The 18,647-nt window shown below is 38.0% G+C and overlaps 1 protein-coding gene across 1 annotated transcript in view; it reads right to left on the minus strand.

Moving 5' to 3' along the window:
• LOC126100432 (uncharacterized) overlaps positions 1 to 18,647 on the minus strand; it is an 84,213-nt gene that overhangs the window by 21,518 nt on the left and 44,048 nt on the right. Inside the window, exon 5 of the mRNA XM_049911037.1 lies at positions 1,792 to 1,930. Coding sequence (XP_049766994.1) covers positions 1,792 to 1,930 — 139 coding nt within the window. The remainder of the gene's footprint in view (positions 1 to 1,791; positions 1,931 to 18,647) is intronic.

Consider the following 18,647-nt stretch of genomic DNA (forward strand, 5'->3'; position numbering starts at 1 on the left):
TAGAGCAGTAAATATTCATCTTTGCCTTGTGAATGACATTAGCACATGTGCTACTGTTGTGTTTCATGGGGATGAAACAGAATGAAAGTAAGGGAAGTTATGCAATCTTGTGCTAGCACATAGGTTATTCCTCTTTAATGACACCAAAAGGAACACTAACCTACCTAACAGCAACAGTGTAACATGCCTCATTCATGAGACACTGTCAGGAAGCTTTCAGTTTAGTCCACAAGATCTGCAAAATATCCTGTGATCTGGAACTCCACACTGCCACCTCCCTAATGTACTAGCACCTGTTAGTATCCTTGGTTACATAGGCATATAGAAGGAGAATATAAAAAATTCAGTAATTATTGAAAAAATATGTAATAAGTAGCAAAGCATTCTCCATATTAACACCAGCTTGTCTTAACTGTGCTGGTGGGAACTCTCCCAGCAACACGCCCTCCATTCCTGTAACACTTCCTCAATCTTTGGCAGTCCCACACCTGCTTCTGTCCCCTTCTCTGCTCCCACTCAAGCCTTATTCACACCTTTCCTCTCACCAGTGCATACCCTTGTCTACTTCTCTCCTCTCACCCTCATCTCCCCCTCTCCCCCTCCAGTACAACCTCCCAGTGCTGCACCTAGCATCCCACCATCCTGTCCACAACACAACCCTGCACATTCCCACAGGCAGCACTAGAATCTTCCCAGCTCTACCCTGCTACCCCTCATTCCTGCCCCATGACCATCCATCGCAGCTGAGATTGGTGCTCACCACAAATGCCACGGAATTGAGTCTTACCACCCAGAGACCACAGTGGCCACTTACACGCGAGTTATGTGGGTGCATGTGCATACATGCATGCATGTTTGTGAATGTCTGACAGAGGACTTAGTTGATAATATCTTGCAGTCTTTTCAATGTGCTTGTCTGCCCCTCAACACCACCTCTGTCAGGTCCATTTCATATTTTTGTTATTCCATTACAAATTTTCCACTGTCTCATTCTGCCAGGATTTTAACAATTTTCCAGTAACTGATTTGGTTTAAAGAATTTGGCAAGTGTCAAACACAAACATTCCAACAAGTAGATGATATATAACAGCAATAGACCAGCACTGACATCAAGAAGAGAGCAAGGGCAAGAGTTCTCACTTCAATGCTTAGCCTGATGGATGGGAGGCAGGTGTTTCAGTGTTACACTCTGCTTCACAAATCAAAGGCCCTGGTCATATACTGTATATGTTTCAAACATGCCAATTCTCATAGCTAAGTTTGGATGATATCTTCAAAGAAGTGTACTTTTACTAAGAAAATCATATGGTACGTTCATTTACATACCACTGCTTTACAATTATACTAATTTAATGAAAAAATGGTTTCAACTTAGATTACAGTCATCAATAGAATGTTATTGTGCATCAGTTGAGTCCCAACTTTAAGGAAATAAGTTAGGAACTTTATTCTAGATTGATTGGATTAAAATCAAGGTTTACATAAGAACATTGCCTTACAAATTAATTCAAATGGCTCTGAGCACTATGGGACTTAACATCTGTGGTCATCAGTCCCCTAGAACTTAGAGCTACTTAAACCTAACTAAGCTAAGGACATCACGCACATCCATGCCCGAGGCAGGATTCGAACCTACGACTGTAGCAGTCACGCGGTTCCGGACTGAGTGCCTAGAACCGCACGGCCACCATGCCGGCTACAAATTAATTCTTCAGTATTAATATTTTACTTGCAGTATCAAATTTTAAAGTTCATCTGCTACAATAAACACACACAGAAATAAGTACGTACCTTTTTGTATACTTTTGTATTGTAATCAGACGACATCAGAACCCAATTAAAATGTGCTGGTGAAACAGAGCTTGCCAAGAAATACGGACGCTGATAAAATTTTCGAAGAGCTTTTACTGCATGAATGTCACAATTTTGCCTGAAAACAAATGAAGATATGATTAAATTAATTTACTAACAGAGATGGGCAGGAGAGACAGAGAGAATGGGGAATGTGTAGAAACTGTAGTACACATTTTATAGACAGTGAATATATTAAATGAAACTCATACAGACATGTTTCTGCTGTATGAATTCTAAGTGCTCTCCCTAGTACATGATGAGTATTCCTGTTAATCCAACTAGATGTAGATCTTTTGCATGTTCAAGAAGAGGTCCTATGCACATCTGACAGGCAATTTCCTTCACAGATGAATCCTCCTCCTCACTTTGACCAAACAAACCATGAATACAAGCACAGTTGTGCTCACAATAATGCATCAGCTTTATACACTTTGAGCATTTATTTCATATTGTGTGACACGATTTTATGTCCACATAGAAGTGCACTCACTGCTGTACCTATGCATGCCAGTAGAGATGTAGGTTACCCACTCAGCTAATGAAACGACAGTCACAACACCTGAACCTGGAGTGTGGGAAAGCTCTGGTAGTGAAGTATTTTCTCCTTGAGGAATGGCAAAGTCAAGGAACTCCAGCACCAAAATTGGTACCAAGCTTAGTCTTACCATGCTTTAATCTTAAAAACGGGGGATTAGATAGTGTAATTTATTATTATTATTATTATTATTATTATTATTATTGTTTCTTTCTATTCTCAGACGTTATGTCTGGTCAAAAATGGACAGTGACGCGGACCTTGATCAAGTGTGACTTCCTTTTGACTGTACAGTATATGTTATATTGCATTTAGGAACTTTCGGGTCATTGAACATGTATCAATAATTACAGATTTTTGTAGTTGTATATATATGTTTGGATGTAGCTGTATTGCGTTGATGTACTGGTGGATATTGTGTGGTATGACTCCTGTAGTTGATAGTATAATTGGTGTAATGGCAACTTTATCCTGATGCCACATGTCCTTGACTTCCTCAGCCAGTTGTGCTTGTTCTGGTGGCTGTCTTAAGATTTCGTTTTCCTCTGATTGTTTAATTCATGCGTGTTGTTCTTTGTTTGTTTGCACTGGGGTGTTTGAGTCCATTACTGTATTTTCTTCTTCTTCTGATTGCACATTATTTTGTTCCAGTATTTGTTGTACTTGTTGTTTGATGTTTTCTAATTCTGTCTGGGGTATCCTGTTATTTTTTATTATTACACGGATCTGATCAGCTAGTCGTTGTTCTGTTAAAAATTTTAATTCCGGGTATCTGGTAATAAATGTTGTGTATACTTGTGATCTGTATCCAGTTGTGTTGGTTCCTAGGTTTGTTGCTTGGTAATAACAGAACATGAGGTGTCGATTAACTTCATCTGACCATCTCATCCTCTGTCTTTGTTTTCCTTCTAGGGTGGTTGCAGGAAGCATATCCTGCAAAACACCTCTATTTGGATTTAAATCATTTTCCAGTTGGCTAGCAGTGTCGTTACCATTGTGGGCGGGCATAGGGTTCAAGCATCGTCCCCGACCATGACGGCGCTTGTCCGAGGCTTCTTCAGTTCTGTCCTGAACCAAGTAATCACACTAAAAGGGGGGTTAGGCCTATTAGTGGTTTGTTCTTTTCGTCGCCTTTTATGACTGGCAGAACATACCGGAGGCCTATTCTTTTCCCGGGACTCCACGGGGATTATTATTATTATTTCTTTCTATTCTCAGACGTTATGTCTGGTCAAAAATGGACAGTGATGCGGACCTTGATCAAGCGTGACTTCCTTTTATCTGTACGGTATATGTTATATTGCATTTAGGAACTTTCGGGTCATTGAACATGTATCAATAATTACAGATTTTTGTAGTTGTATATATATGTTTGGATGTAGCTGTATTGCATTGATGTACTGGTGGATATTGTGAGGTATGACTCCTGTAGTTGATAGTATAATTGGTATAATGTCGACTTTATCCTGATGCCACATGTCCTTGACTTCCTCAGCCAGTTGGATGTATTTTTCAATTTTTTCTCCTGTTTTCTTTTGTATATTTATTGTATTGGGTATGGATATTTCGATTAGTTGTGTTAATTTCTTCTTTTTATTGGTGAGTATGATGTCAGGTTTGTTATGTGGTGTTGTTTTATCTGTTATAATGGTTCTGTTCCAGTATAATTTGTATTCATCATTCTCCAGTACATTTTGTGGTGCATACTTGTATGTGGGAACGTGTTGTTTTATAAGTTTATGTTGTAAGGCAAGCTGTTGATGTATTATTTTTGCTACATTGTCATGTCTTCTGGGGTATTCTGTATTTGCTAGTATTGTACATCCACTTGTGATGTGATCTACTGTTTCTATTTGTTGTTTGCAAAGTCTGAATTTATCTGTTGTGGTATTGGGATCTTTAATAATATGCTTGCTGTAATATCTGGTGTTTATTGTTTGATCCTGTATTGCAATCATGAATCCTTCTGTCTCACTGTATATATTGCCTTTTCTTAGCCATGTGTTGGATGCATCTTGATCGATGTGTGGCTGTGTTAGATGATACGGGTGCTTGCCATGTAGTGTTTTCTTTTTCCAATTTACTTTCTTCATATCTGTTGATGTTATGTGATCTAAAGGGTTGTAGAAGTGGTTATGTAATTGCAGTGGTGTAGCCAATGTATTTATATGAGTGATTGCTTTGTGTATTTCGCTAGTTTCTGCTCGTTCTAGAAAAATTTTTCTTAAATTGTCTACCTGTCCATAATGTAGGTTTTTTATATCGATAAATCCCCTTCCTCCTTCCTTTCTGCTTAATGTGAATCTTTCTGTTGCTGAATGTATGTGATGTATTCTATATTTGTGGCACTGTGATCGTGTAAGTGTATTGAGTGCTTCTAGGTATGTGTTGCTCCATTTCACTACTCCAAATGAGTAGATCAATATTGGTGTAGCATACATATTTATAGCTTTTGTCTTGTTTCTTGCTGTTACTTCTGTTTTCAGTATTTTTGTTAGTCTTTGTCTATATTTTTCTTTTAGTTCTTCTTTAATATTTGTATTATCTATTCCTATTTTTTGTCTGTATCCTAAATATTTATAGGCATCTGTTTTTTTTCCATTGCTTCTATGCAGTCGCTGTGGTTATCCAATATGTAATCTTCTTGTTTAGTGTGTTTTCCCTTGACTATGCTATTTTTCTTACATTTGTCTGTTCCAAAAGCCATGTTTATATCATTGCTGAATACTTCTGTTATCTTTAGTAATTGGTTGAGTTGTTGATTTGTTGCTGCCAGTAGTTTTAGATCGTCCATGTATAGCAAATGTGCAATTTTGTGTGGGTATGTTCCAGTAATATTGTATCAATAATTTGTATTATTTAGCATGTTGGATAGTGGGTTCAGAGCAAGGCAGAACCAGAAAGGACTTAATGAGTCTCCTAGGTATATTCCACACTTAATCTGTGTTGGCTGTGATGTGATATTATCTGAATTTGTTTGGATATTAAGTGTGGTTTTCCAATTTTTCATTACTATGTTTAGGAACTGTATCAATTTAGGATCTACTTTGTATATTTCAAATATTTGTAGTAACCATGAGTGGGGTACGCTATCAAAAGCTTTTTGATAATCAGTGTATGCATAGTGTAGCGACCTTTGTTTAGTTTTAGCTTGATATGTCACCTCTGCATCTACTATCAGTTGCTCTTTACATCCTCGTGCTTCTTTGCAACAGCCTTTTTGTTCTTCATTTATAATTTTGTTCTGTGTTGTATGTGTCATTAATTTCTGTGTAATGACTGAAGTTAATATTTTGTAGATTGTTGGTAGGCATGTTATGGGGCAATATTTAGCTGGGTTTGCTGTGTCTGCTTGATCTTTAGGTTTCAGATAAGTTATTCCATGTGTAAGTGTATCAGGGAATGTGTATGGGTCTGCAATGTAACTGTTAAATAATTTAGTTAGATGTGAATGTGCTGAGGTGAACTTCTTTAGCCAGAAATTTGCTATTTTATCTTTTCCAGGGGCTTTCCAATTGTGAGTAGAATTAATTGCTTGGGTGACTTCATGTTGCAAAATTATCACTTCAGGCATTTGTGGTATCATCTTGGATGTGTGTTTCTGCTTGTATCCACCGTGCATGCCTGTTATGTTGTACCGGGTTTGACCATATGTTGCTCCAGAAGTGTTCCATGTCTGTTATGTTTGGTGGATTGTCTATTTTAATGTGTGTGTTATCTATTGTCTGGTAAAATTTCTTTTGGTTTGTGTTGAATGTTTGGTTTTGTTTCCTTCTATTTTCACTTTTTTTGTATCTTCTAAGTCGTTTGGCCAATGCTTGTAATTTCTGCTTGTTTTCATCTAATTGCTCTATTGTTTCTTGTTGTGAGATTGTACCTGACCTTTTTCATTTTTTGTCAGATATTTCATTTCTTATAAATTGTATTAGCTGTCCGATGTCTTCTTAGTTTTTCTATTCTGATCTGTAGCCTGTGTTGCCAGGCTGGTTTTGTGGGTTTCTTCTGTGTGTTGGTTGGTTCTGATCTCTGCCTATTGTGTATATTTAGTGTAGTGAGTGCTCCTACATAAACCAGTAGTTGTAACTCTTCCATAGTTGTATTTTCATTTATTTTGTTGTGTACAATTATGTTGATAGTAGTTGTTGTTGTTTCGACTTGTGGGTTATTTGGTGGTCTATGCAAGAATGGTCTAATGTCTGTATTTGTGTCTTTGTATTCTATAGATATCAGCTGAAATTTTTCTTCTATATCTAACATGTGTGTCACTTCATGTTCTATTTGTGCTTGTGCTGGTGGCTGTCTTAAGATTTTGTTTTCCTCTGATTGTTTAATTGACGCGTTTTGTTCTTTGTTTGTTTTCTCTGGGGTGTTTGAGTCCATTACTGTATTTTCTTCTTCTTCTGATTGCACATTATTTTGTTCCAGTATTTGTTGTACTTGTTGTTTGATGTTTTCTAATTCTGTCTGGGGTATCCTGTTATTTTTTATTATTACACGGATCTGATCAGCTAGTCGTCGTTCTGTTAAAAATTTTAATTCCGGGTATCTGGTAATAAATGTTGTGTATACTTGTGATCTGTATCCAGTTGTGTTGGTTCCTAGGTTTGTTGCTTGGTAATAACAGAACATGAGGTGTCAATTAACTTCATCTGACCATCTCATCCTCTGTCTTTGTTTTCCTTCTAGGGCAGCTGAAGGAAGCATATTCTGCAAAACACCTCTATTTGGATTTAAATCATTTTCCAGTTGGCTAGCAGTGTCATTACCATTGTGGGTGGGCATAGGGTTCAAGTGTCATCCCCGACCATGACGGCGCTTGTCCAAGGATTCTTTAGTTCTGTCCTGAACCAAGTAATCACACTAAAAGGGGGGTTAGGCCTATTAGTGGTTTGTTCTTTTCGTCGCCTTTTACGACTGGCAGAACATACCGGAGGCCTATTCTTTCCCGGGCCTCCACGGGGTTTATTATTATTATTATTATTATTATTATTATTATTATTATTATTATTATTATTATTATTATTATTATTATTATTGTTGACTTTTTTTTCTCAGACTTAAGTCTGGTTAAAAATGGAACGTGACGCGGACCTCGGTCAAGCGTGACTTCCTTGTAACTGTATGGTATATGTTATATTGCATTTAGGAACTTTCGGGTAATTGAACATGTATCAATAATTACAGATTTTTGTAGTTGTATATATATGTTTGGATGTAGCTGTATTGCATTGATGTACTGGTGGATATTGTGAGGTATGACTCCTGTAGTTGATAGTATAATTGGGATAATGTCGACTTTATCCTGATGCCACATGTCCTTGACTTCCTCAGCCAGTTGGATGTATTTTTCAATTTTTTCTCCTGTTTTCTTCTGTATATTTGTTGTGTTGGGTATGGATATTTCAATTAGTTGTGTTAATTTCTTCTTTTTATTGGTGAGTATGATGTCAGGCTTGTTATGTGGTGGTGTTTTATCTGTTATAATCGTTCTGTTCCAGTATAATTTGTATTCATCATTCTCCAGTACATTTTGTGGTATGTACTTGTATGTGGGAACGTGTTGTTTTATTAGTTTATGTTTTATGGCAAGTTGTTGATGTATTATTTTTGCTACATTGTCATGTCTTCTGGGGTATTCTGTATTTGCTAGTATTGTACATCCGCTTGTGATGTGATCTACTGTTTCTATTTGTTGTTTGCAAAGTCTGCATTTATCTGTTGTGGTATTGGGATCTTTAATAATATGCTTGCTGTAATATCTGGTGTTTATTGTTTGATCCTGTATTGCGATCATGAATCCTTCCGTCTCACTGTATATATTGCCGTTTCTTAGCCATGTGTTGGATGCGTCTTGATCTATGTGTGGCTGTGTTAGATGATACGGGTGCTTGCCGTGTAGTGTTTTCTTTTTCCAATTTACTTTCTTTGTATCTGTTGATGTTATGTGATCTAAAGGGTTGTAGAAGTGGTTATGAAATTGCAATGGTGTAGCTGATGTATTTATATGAGTGATTGCTTTGTGTATTTTGCTAGTTTCTGCTCGTTCTAGAAAGAATTTTCTTAAATTGTCTACCTGTCCATAATGTAGGTTTTTTATATCTATAAATCCCCTTCCACCTTCCTTTCTGCTTAATGTGAATCTTTCTGTTGCTGAATGTATGTGATGTATTCTATATTTGTGGCATTGTGATCGTGTAAGTGTATTGAGTGCTTCTAGGTCTGTGTCACTCCATTTCACTACTCCAAATGAGTAGGTCAATACTGGTATAGCATAAGTATTTATAGCTTTTGTCTTGTTTCTTGCTGTCAATTCTGTTTTCAGTATTTTTGTTAGTCTTTGTCTATATTTTTCTTTTAGTTCTTCTTTAATATTTGTATTATCTATTCCTATTTTTTGTCTGTATCCTAGGTATTTATAGGCATCTGTTTTTTCCATCGCTTCTATGCAGTCGCTGTGGTTATCCAATATGTAATCTTCTTGTTTAGTGTGTTTGCCCTTGACTATGCTATTTTTCTTACATTTGTCTGTTCCAAAAGACATATTTATATCATTGCTGAATACTTCTGTTATCTTTAGTAATTGGTTGAGTTGTTGATTTGTTGCTGCCAGTAGTTTTAGATCATCCATGTATAGCAAATGTGTGATTTTGTGTGGGTATGTTCCAGTAATATTGTATCCATAATTTGTATTATTTAGCATGTTGGATAGTGGGTTCAGAGCAAGACAGAACCAGAAAGGACTTAATGAGTCTCCTTGGTATATTCCACGCTTAATCTGTATTGGCTGTGATGTGATGTTATCTGAATTTGTTTGGATATTAAGTGTGGTTTTCCAGTTTTTCATTACTGTGTTTAGAAACTGTATCAATTTAGGATCTACTTTGTATATTTCCAATATCTGTAGTAACCATGAGTGGGGTACACTATCAAAGGCTTTTTGGTAATCAATGTATGCGTAGTGTAGGGACCTTTGTTTAGTTTTCGCTTGATATGTCACCTCTGTATCTATTATCAGTTGCTCTTTACATCCTCGTGCTCCTTTGCAGCAGCCTTTTTGTTCTTCATTTATAATTTTGTTCTGTGTTGTATGTGTCATTAATTTCTGTGTGATGACTGAAGTTAATATTTTGTATATTGTTGGTAGGCATGTTATGGGGCGATATTTAGCTGGGTTTGCTGTGTCTGCTTGATCTTTAGGTTTCAGATAGGTTATTCCATGTGCAAGTGTATCAGGGAATGTGTATGGGTCTGCAATGTAACTGTTAAATAATTTAGTTAGATGTGAATGTGTTGAGGTGAACTTCTTTAGCCAGTAATTTGCTATTTTATCATTTCCAGGGGCTTTCCAATTGTGTGTAGAATTAATTGCTCGGGTGACTTCATGTTGCAAAATTATCACTTCAGGCATTTGTGGTATCATCTTGTATGTGTCTGTTTCTGCTTGTATCCACCGTGCATGCCTGTTATGTTGTACTGGGTTTGACCATATGCTGCTCCAGAAGTGTTCCATGTCTGTTATGTTTGGTGGATTGTCTATTTTAATGTGTGTGTTATCCATTGTTTGGTAAAATCTCTTTTGGTTTGTGTTGAATGTTTGGTTTTGTTTCCTTCTATTTTCACTTTTTTTGTATCTTCTAAGTCGTTTGGCCAATGCTTGCAATTTCTGCTTTTTTTCATCTAATTGCTCTATTGCTTCTTGTTGTGAGATTTTACCTAACCTTTTTCGTTTTTTGTCTGATATTTCATTTCTTATAAATTGTGTTAGCTGTCCGATGTCTTTTCTCAGTTTTTCTATTCTGATCTGTAGCCTGTGTTGCCATGCTGGTTTTGTGGGTTTCTTCTGTGTGTTGGTTTGTTCTGATCTCTGCCTAGTGTGTATATTTAGTGTAGTGAGTGCTCCTACATAAACCAGTAGTTGTAACTCTTCCATAGTTGTGTTTTCATTTATTTTGTTGTGTATGATTGTGTTGATAGTTTTTATTGTTGTTTCGACTTGTGGGTTATTTGGCGGTCTATGCAGGAATGGTCTAATGTCTGTATTTGTGTCTTTGTATTCTATATATGTCAGCTGAAATTTCTCTTCTATGTCTAACACATGTGTCTCTTATTATTATTATTATTATTATTATTATTATTTTATTATTATTATTATTATTATTTTACAGATAATTCTGTCATAGTACTGAACATACTAAAATGTAGACTTTCACAGGAAATGTCATGTCCATTATGACTATTCGGGCTGTCATGCTGTAGTCAGTTGATGAATTTCATCTCAATTCCCAAAGTTTCATCCCCATCTGTGGGAGACATCTTCAAGGGGGTCTGTAGCTCGATGGAAGGTCCACCACATCCTCTGGCTTGCTACTGACTGCCACTGAATTCCGTGTCCATGCGCTCCATGCCATGGCGTGACGTCACGTGTTTTGAAAACGTCAGTGCAATTGGCCGCTGTCTGCTGCTATCGATCGCCGTTGCCATCACCCAGTAGTGGATGGCTGGTACACATCTTCTTTAACACCAGTATCCATATACTGTTTAATTTCACGCCCTCCTCCTTTCGATTGAAATTATTAGGGTGTTTAGCGATTTTGATTGCCTGCCTGTGGATTCTTTCGTAATATCCACTTTTGGCAGCTAGTACTTGTGTCTCCTCAAAACAAATATGGTGGTTCCCTGGCTGCAAAGTATGCTCCGCAACAGCTGATTGTTCTGTTTCTCCTCTCCTACAATTGCTCTTGTGCTCTTCCAAACGTTTTTAAACAGTTCTTTTAGTGGTACCCACATAAACATCTCCACAGCTGCATGGGATCCTATACACTCCAGCTTTTTCCAATGGTTTGTGAGCATCCTTGGCAGGCTTAAGGTATTCCTGTATCTTCCTGGTGGGCTTGTAATTTACGGTAGTATTCCACTTTATCAAGATCCTCCCTATTCTTTCCTTTACATTTTTAACAAATGGCAGGAAAACCTTAGATTTTGCAGTAGCCTGTATGTCACTATGATTTCTGCGTGGCTCTCTCAACGCATGTTTTATTTCAGCAGACAAATATCCGTTCTTCATTAGTGCATTGTGGAGATGTTCCATCTCTGTGTTGAGCAACTCAGGTTCACAAATATTTCTAGCTCTGTCCGCAAATGTCTTGATAACACCCCGCTTCTGTTGTGGGTGGGGGTTCGAATCCCGGTGCAAACAACAGTCCATGTGCATGGGTTTGCAGTATACTGAGTGGCCCAAACTACCATTTTTGTTTCTAAAAACCAGCACATCGAGGAAATGTAATTTGCCATCTACCTCCTCCTCCATTGTAAACTGAATTTTCGAGTTTATACTATTCAGATGTTCGTGGAACCGGCTTAGTTCCTCCCTGCCATGTCTCCACAGTACAAACGTGTCATCCATGTATAGGAACCATACATTTGTTTTTTCTGCTGGCAGTACCTAAGGCCAGTTCTTCGAATTTATCCATAAAAAGATTGCAATTACGGGACTTAGGGGGCTTTCCATAGCCACGCCATCCGTTTGCTCATAAAACTGTTCATTCCACTTGAAGTACGTAATTGTCAAACAACACAGACAGTTCTGAAATATTGGCAGGAAAAATTCGATCAAGCTGTTCCAGTACATCATTAAGTGGAACCATGGTAAACAGCGATACCACATCGAAGCTGACCAATAGTCCTCCAGCTGGACCACTATGCCATTCAAACCCACGCACATGGACCGTAATCCTACAGGATCAAATAAAACTCATTTCAGTACGATTTCACTGTCACACTTAACTTGGACCTCAATAGAGACAATAGCTTTGTAAACTGCAATGAATGTTCCCTCTGCTATGGTGTCTAACCTATCTTTCTGATATATGCTCCTCATTTTCCTCTTTAACAAAAGATCAGCTAAAGGCTATTACCAGTTCCCAATAACAGAAAATGTTTATATTACTATTTCTAAAGCCAAAGGAGGACATATTGTCTCCAGGCAACTACCGAAGTGTTGCACTCTCTAGCTGTGCAGGAAAGACACTTGAATGGATTATAAACAGACTTCTAGTGTGAACCCTTATAACCATGAAATTTATCAGACATTTCTCACGTGGATTTCAGAATTACAAATCCACAACTGAAAATCTAATTCAGTGGTTTTTAAAGCATTGTGTGTGTGTGTGTGTGTGTGTGTGTGTGTGTGTGTGTGTGTGTGTGTGTGTGTGTCAGAAAACAGTCTTTTTACTGGTGGTTCCAAACAGGAGAAGGCAGATGCCCTGTTATCTTCCCTCATGGTGACATTAAAATCTACCTCCCAAGTCACCTCCAGAATGCTATGCAGAGTTGTGGGCAGTCAAACTACTAGAAAAGTTTGTCTATTCAGACTCTCAGTGTTTTACAAGTTAGTCAACAAATGTAGCCAACAAATAATATAGCTCATATGGTGCAAGATGATGTCTTCCCACAACAGGAGAAAAGAGGTGGTATTCTGCTGGGACTGAAGGAAATGATGTTGCTGACAGAGCAATGAAAGCAACCTGCCAGGGAAACAATTGTCCACTAGAATGTTGCTCCCTTTCCACCCTACCCTCTCTCCTCACATGCTGATGGCTGTGTGGAGACCCAGTGGCAGGAAGTGGTAAATAACAAGCTGCATTCAGTCAAACCAATAAGCTGACAATGGCACACATAGCTCGGTTATCAGTGGGGGGGACAAAGTGGTGCTCACTCACCTTCATTTCAGACAGTACCCAGTGACACACACTTACCTCTTTGTACTAGAAGATCCATCAGCATGCAGCTTTGTGGATTAGGACACAGAATGCATCATGTTCTAACATATTGTGTTTTATATGCCTTGGTATACTGTGGGACTTGTCCTAAGTTTTGGCCATATGAGATAATACCTAGAAAATTATTGAAACTTCGTGGTGTCATTTCATAGCCAATCTGTATGGACAAAGATTTTAATTTGTTCCAGTATGACGACTCATCCTATTAAATACATAGTCATCCAGCCACATTTACGTACAATCCATTTTTTCAGTATTTTTAATGGAAGAGAATAATACAGACAGAGATACTGATGAATGTATGTGTAATGTTTTAATGATTAGATTTGTAGATTTGTAGATTTATAGACTTTATTTTTAATTTTAACAACTGTGACTACTTCTACCACTGTACTGAGAATAGACGTTGACCTTACTGTGTAGTGCTCAAGATGGTCATGGTGTAATACTTTCCATTCCCGTCAGTAAGTAGCAGTTCCCTCCAGGTATATTCTATTGCAAAAGATTGAAACACAACATCTAGGAATGCTAATACCATCAGTTATCCATTACATGAAGCTTCATTTTGAGCGCTACATTGGATAAACTGCAATAATAAATCCTGTCAGTCTGCACTCGGTGTTTACCCATTGTTTGAGAAGAGACCTGCATACCTAATGTCTTTTAGAGCTATCTCATTGTCCCCATGGAAATTCTGCTTCATAGGCTGTGCTTCTAATATTGCTTTCTTAACAGTGAAATAAATTGTGGCTTTTGGGATTGCTAAGCAATCACAACAATAATGTTTGAAGTCTTTAAAAAAATGAACACCACTTTATTTGTCAAAGTTGTATTAGGAAACACTAACACTTTGTGATGTAATAAAATCAGTGCTGTTTATGAGCTAACCTAAATACATAAATCAATGTAATGACTGCAAAGTCTAATCACACTACCTCAAGCTGCACAAATATTAGACATAATTTCACTGTCTTTTCTTCAAAGTCTTTTGCTATCAAATTAAAATTGCACAAGACAAGGTTATCTTTCAATCACTCTCTTTTAAAGTAACACAAGCGATCTGTTTCAACACAAATTATATGTTCGCACTACAAACAATGTTGATCTTTTGCTACCTAATTTTTAATACAAGGAATTTCAGTTATAAGTTGTCAGCTTGTTTAAAGACTCCAGAATGGTCAGATAGGTTTTCCCATAAGTCCAGCATTAAAGAAAGAAAAAAAAAACTTTCATTATCACATACTTCCTAACCATTTTTCTTACATTCTAACATAACTGATCATAAGTAACAATACATAAAAATTTAATGTGATAAGTACTCTTCAGCATTGTAAAATTTCTTTTCCACCAGATAATCTATGAGGTTCTTTGACAACTTATTGCCATGTACATTGCTACACAGTTTTTAAGCAGACTTCTTAGTAATTTGATGCCCGAGTACTGGCGTCCTCCTTCAAGCATTGTCAGTTAGTGGGGTATGCTTCGTATGTCATTCTTCCCTTGTGTGTTGTGGGGGTGTACACTAGGATTTGTAGTCTACTCTGAACTATCTTTTGTGACACATATTACAGTTTTATATATGTACAAGAATGTAAAAGTTAAGATGCCTAGTCTTTTGAAACAGTTTCTTCATGTTTCAGAACTCTTTCTTCTCAATATGATGCTGATTGCTTTTTTTTATTGAATATTTGCATTTCCCCACATTATCACTCCATACTGCAAATATGGTTCAAAGAGTCCATGATATACTGTGCACAGAAGCCATCTGTCTGCATACTGTGATAACTACATTACAAATATGACAGAGCTGAAGTTCTTGCAGACAAAGGTGTTTCCATTTCAGTTCATTTTCCACAGTACTATCTAAGAATCTAGTAGATTCTACTTCTTCCAGTGCTGTTTAATCCACCTCTAAACCCATGTACACAACTTTCTCTTTATTTCTGAATACTGTATACGTAGTCTTTTTTAGGTTTAGAACAAATCCATATTCTAGGAGCAACTGAGCTGTGGTGTTTGCAGATATGTATGCTCTTCACTCAAGCTCTACAACATTTTTGTCATTGTTCAGTATAGTCATGCCATCTGCATACAATATCTTCTTCTCCTCTTCTGGTTGTGTATAACAACTGTAGGCAAAACTAAGTTAATTGTTGGATTGTTGGATGTTTTTACCAGTCACCTGATTCTGCTGTGACAGTTCTAGAGTTATTCAAAGAAAGTCTACAGTCAGCAGTCTATAAATACCCAGATTGTGCAATACTAGTTGAAGGTGACTTCAACATACTGACTATAGACTGTAACATCTATGAACTCATTGTGGAGATGAGCAAGGGGTTGGAGACAGACAATTTTGTTGAAGTACTTTTGAACAAGTTTTCTTAAACTTGTCCTTAGCAGTTATTTCAGCAACCTGCACACAATGGAAATCTCTTAGACCTTGTAGCTACAAAAGGCCAGACCTTACCAACAGCATGATACATGATGACATGATCATGATGTCATTACAGCAATTATATGGTTACAAAAGTTAATAATTCAGTCAAGATGGCCAGGAGAGTGTTTCTGCTGGAAGAGGCAGATAAGTTGTTAGTGTCTCATTCAGATAGTAAAATAACACAGACAAATTTTTGGCAAAGTTTAAACAGATTGTAAATCATGTTTTGGAGAACTACATGCCTAAAAAATGTATTAAGGATGGATAACACCTGCCATGGTGTAACAATGAAATTCAGAAAATGCTGAGGAATCAAAGGGTGTTTCACTCTTCGTTCAAAAGAGAACGTACAAATGGCAACAAGCAAAGGTTAGTAAAGATTCATGCATCTGAACAGATCTGTGCATGAAACATACACCAATTATCATCATCATATCTTAGGAAAAGATATGTCCAAGAACCTGAGAAAATTCTGGTCCTATGTGAAATCACTAAGTGAGTCTAAGGCTTTCATCTGGCCACTCACTCATTGACCAGTCTCATGTGACAACAGAAGACAGTAATACACTATATGAGCTTTTAAATTTCATGTTTAAGAAATTGATCATCACTGGACCATCAACAAGACTCCTGAATGGACAACATAGTAAAAAGTATCCCTGGTGCAGACGAACAACTGAAAGGGTTGGAAACAAGTTTTGAGGCCCATATGGAATGCTAATTCTGTTTTACAAAGAATACTTCACAGCACTGGCCCCTTACCTAGTTTGCATTAATTGCAAATCTCCAAGTCCCAAGTGACTAGGAAAAAGACCAGGTGACTTCTGTATATAAGAACAGGCCTGCAAAATTACAGATCAATACTCATAATATTGGTTTGTTGCAGACTCCTTGAACATATTCTCAGTTCAAATATAATAAATTTCCTCGAGACTGACTAGCTTATATCCACAAATCAGCACAGTTTTAGAAAGCATTGCTCTTGCGAAAGTCAGCTTGCTTTTATCTCGCACGATATCCTGCATACTATGGATGAAGGGCAACAGGCAGATTCTGCATTTTTAGATTTCTGAAAAGCATCAGAGAGTGCGCCACTGCAGTCTGTTAAAGGCATGAGCATGTAGAATAGGTTCCCAGATATGTGAGTGACTAAGACTTCTTAAGTAACAGAATGCAGCATATTGTCCTTGATGGCAAATGCTCATCACAGGAAAGTGCATCATCAGGAGTGCCCCAGCGAAGTGTGGTATGACTGCTATTATTATCTATATATATAAATGATCTGGTGGACAAGGTGGGAAGCAACCTGCAGTTGTTTCCTGATGATGCTCTTGTGTATGGTAATGTGTCAAAGTTGAATGACAGTAAGGAGATACAAGATGACTCCAACAAAATTTCTGTTTGGTGTGATGAATGGCAGCTAACTTGAAATGTAGAAAAATATAAGTTAAAATATACCTAAAAACAAAGATGATGTGACTTACCAAACGAAAGTGCTGGCAGGTCGACAGACACACAAACGAACACAAACATATACACAAAATTCAAGCTTTCGCAACAAACTGTTGCCTCATCAGGAAAGAGGGAAGGAGAGGGAAAGACGAAAGGATGTGGGTTTTAAGGGAGAGGGTAAGGAGTCATTCCAGTCCCGGGAGCGGAAAGACTTACCTTAGGGGGGAAAAGGGATGGGTATACACTCGCGCGCGCGCGCACACACACACACACACACACACACACACACACACACACACACACACACACACACACACACATCCATCCACACATATACAGACATCGTGGATGGATGTGTGTGTGTGTGTGTGTGTGTGTGTGTGTGTGTGTGTGTGTGTGTGTGTGTGTGTGTGCGCGCGCGAGTGTATACCCGTCCCTTTTCCCCCCTAAGGTAAGTCTTTCCGCTCCTGGGACTGGAATGACTCCTTACCCTCTCCCTTAAAACCCACATCCTTTCGTCTTTCCCTCTCCTTCCCTCTTTCCTGATGAGGCAACAGTTTGTTGCGAAAGCTTGAATTTTGTGTATATGTTTGTGTTCGTTTGTGTGTGTCGACCTACCAGCACTTTCGTTTGGTAAGTCACATCATCTTTGTTTTTAGGTATATTTTTCCTATGTGGAATGTTTCCTTCTATTATTCTATTATAAAAATATAAGTTAATGTGGACAAGTAGAAAACAAACACTGTTCAGATACAGCATTAGTAGTGTCCTCTTTGACACAGTCACATCATTTCAATATCTGTGTGTAATGTCGCAAAGCAATACAAAATGGAATGAGGATGTGAGGGTTGTGGTAGGGAAGGTGAATATTTGACTTTGATTAATTGGGAGAATTTTGGGAAAGTGTGGTACACCTGTAAAGGAGGCCACACATGGGACACTACTGTGTGAGCCATGCTCTCCTTCCTCTGGCACATCGCCAGAGGGGTCACGGTGCTTAGCGTGCGAGTGCTGGTGGCTTTCAGAGAGAGAGGTAGTTGCTGGCAGGTGGGCCGCGTGGACGGCCACATTTTGCGAACAGGATTGTATCATACGGTGAGCCGTTTTGAGGTGGGAAGCCATGCCTGGTCGCAGTTTTGGTTGTGACTCATCCAGAAGGGCAGTGAGGTGATGTGCCTGGAGGCATGATGTTCTGCCATTTGTATCATTAAGTTCCCAGTTTATGGTAAGATTGCTCTTTCCTTATGTATTGTACTCCCCCCCCCCTTTTTACACCCACTAGCAGTTGTACTCTGTGCTTGTGACTTGGTTGATTACATAGTTTTATTTTTTTTAATAGATATATATATGTTGCAGTTTAAGCCCCTTTTTTGTATGTATGTGTTGGGTTGCAGTAGGTCTGGCAACTGATTATTGGCATTGTCAAAATCATTATTGAGAATTGTGCCCCGCATTGCAGGGCCGACATTGGTTTCCAATGTTCCACACCCAACTGTGATCTTGTACCCTGTACCTTGGACACTTATTTGGGTTGAGAGAGTTGCCTATTCTGAGGTGTGCTACTTGCTATCTCTGTCGGAGCCTGTATTAC

The sequence above is a fragment of the Schistocerca cancellata genome, chromosome 9 (genome assembly GCF_023864275.1).
Source record: "Schistocerca cancellata isolate TAMUIC-IGC-003103 chromosome 9, iqSchCanc2.1, whole genome shotgun sequence".
Classification (NCBI taxonomy): Eukaryota; Metazoa; Arthropoda; class Insecta; order Orthoptera; family Acrididae; genus Schistocerca; species Schistocerca cancellata.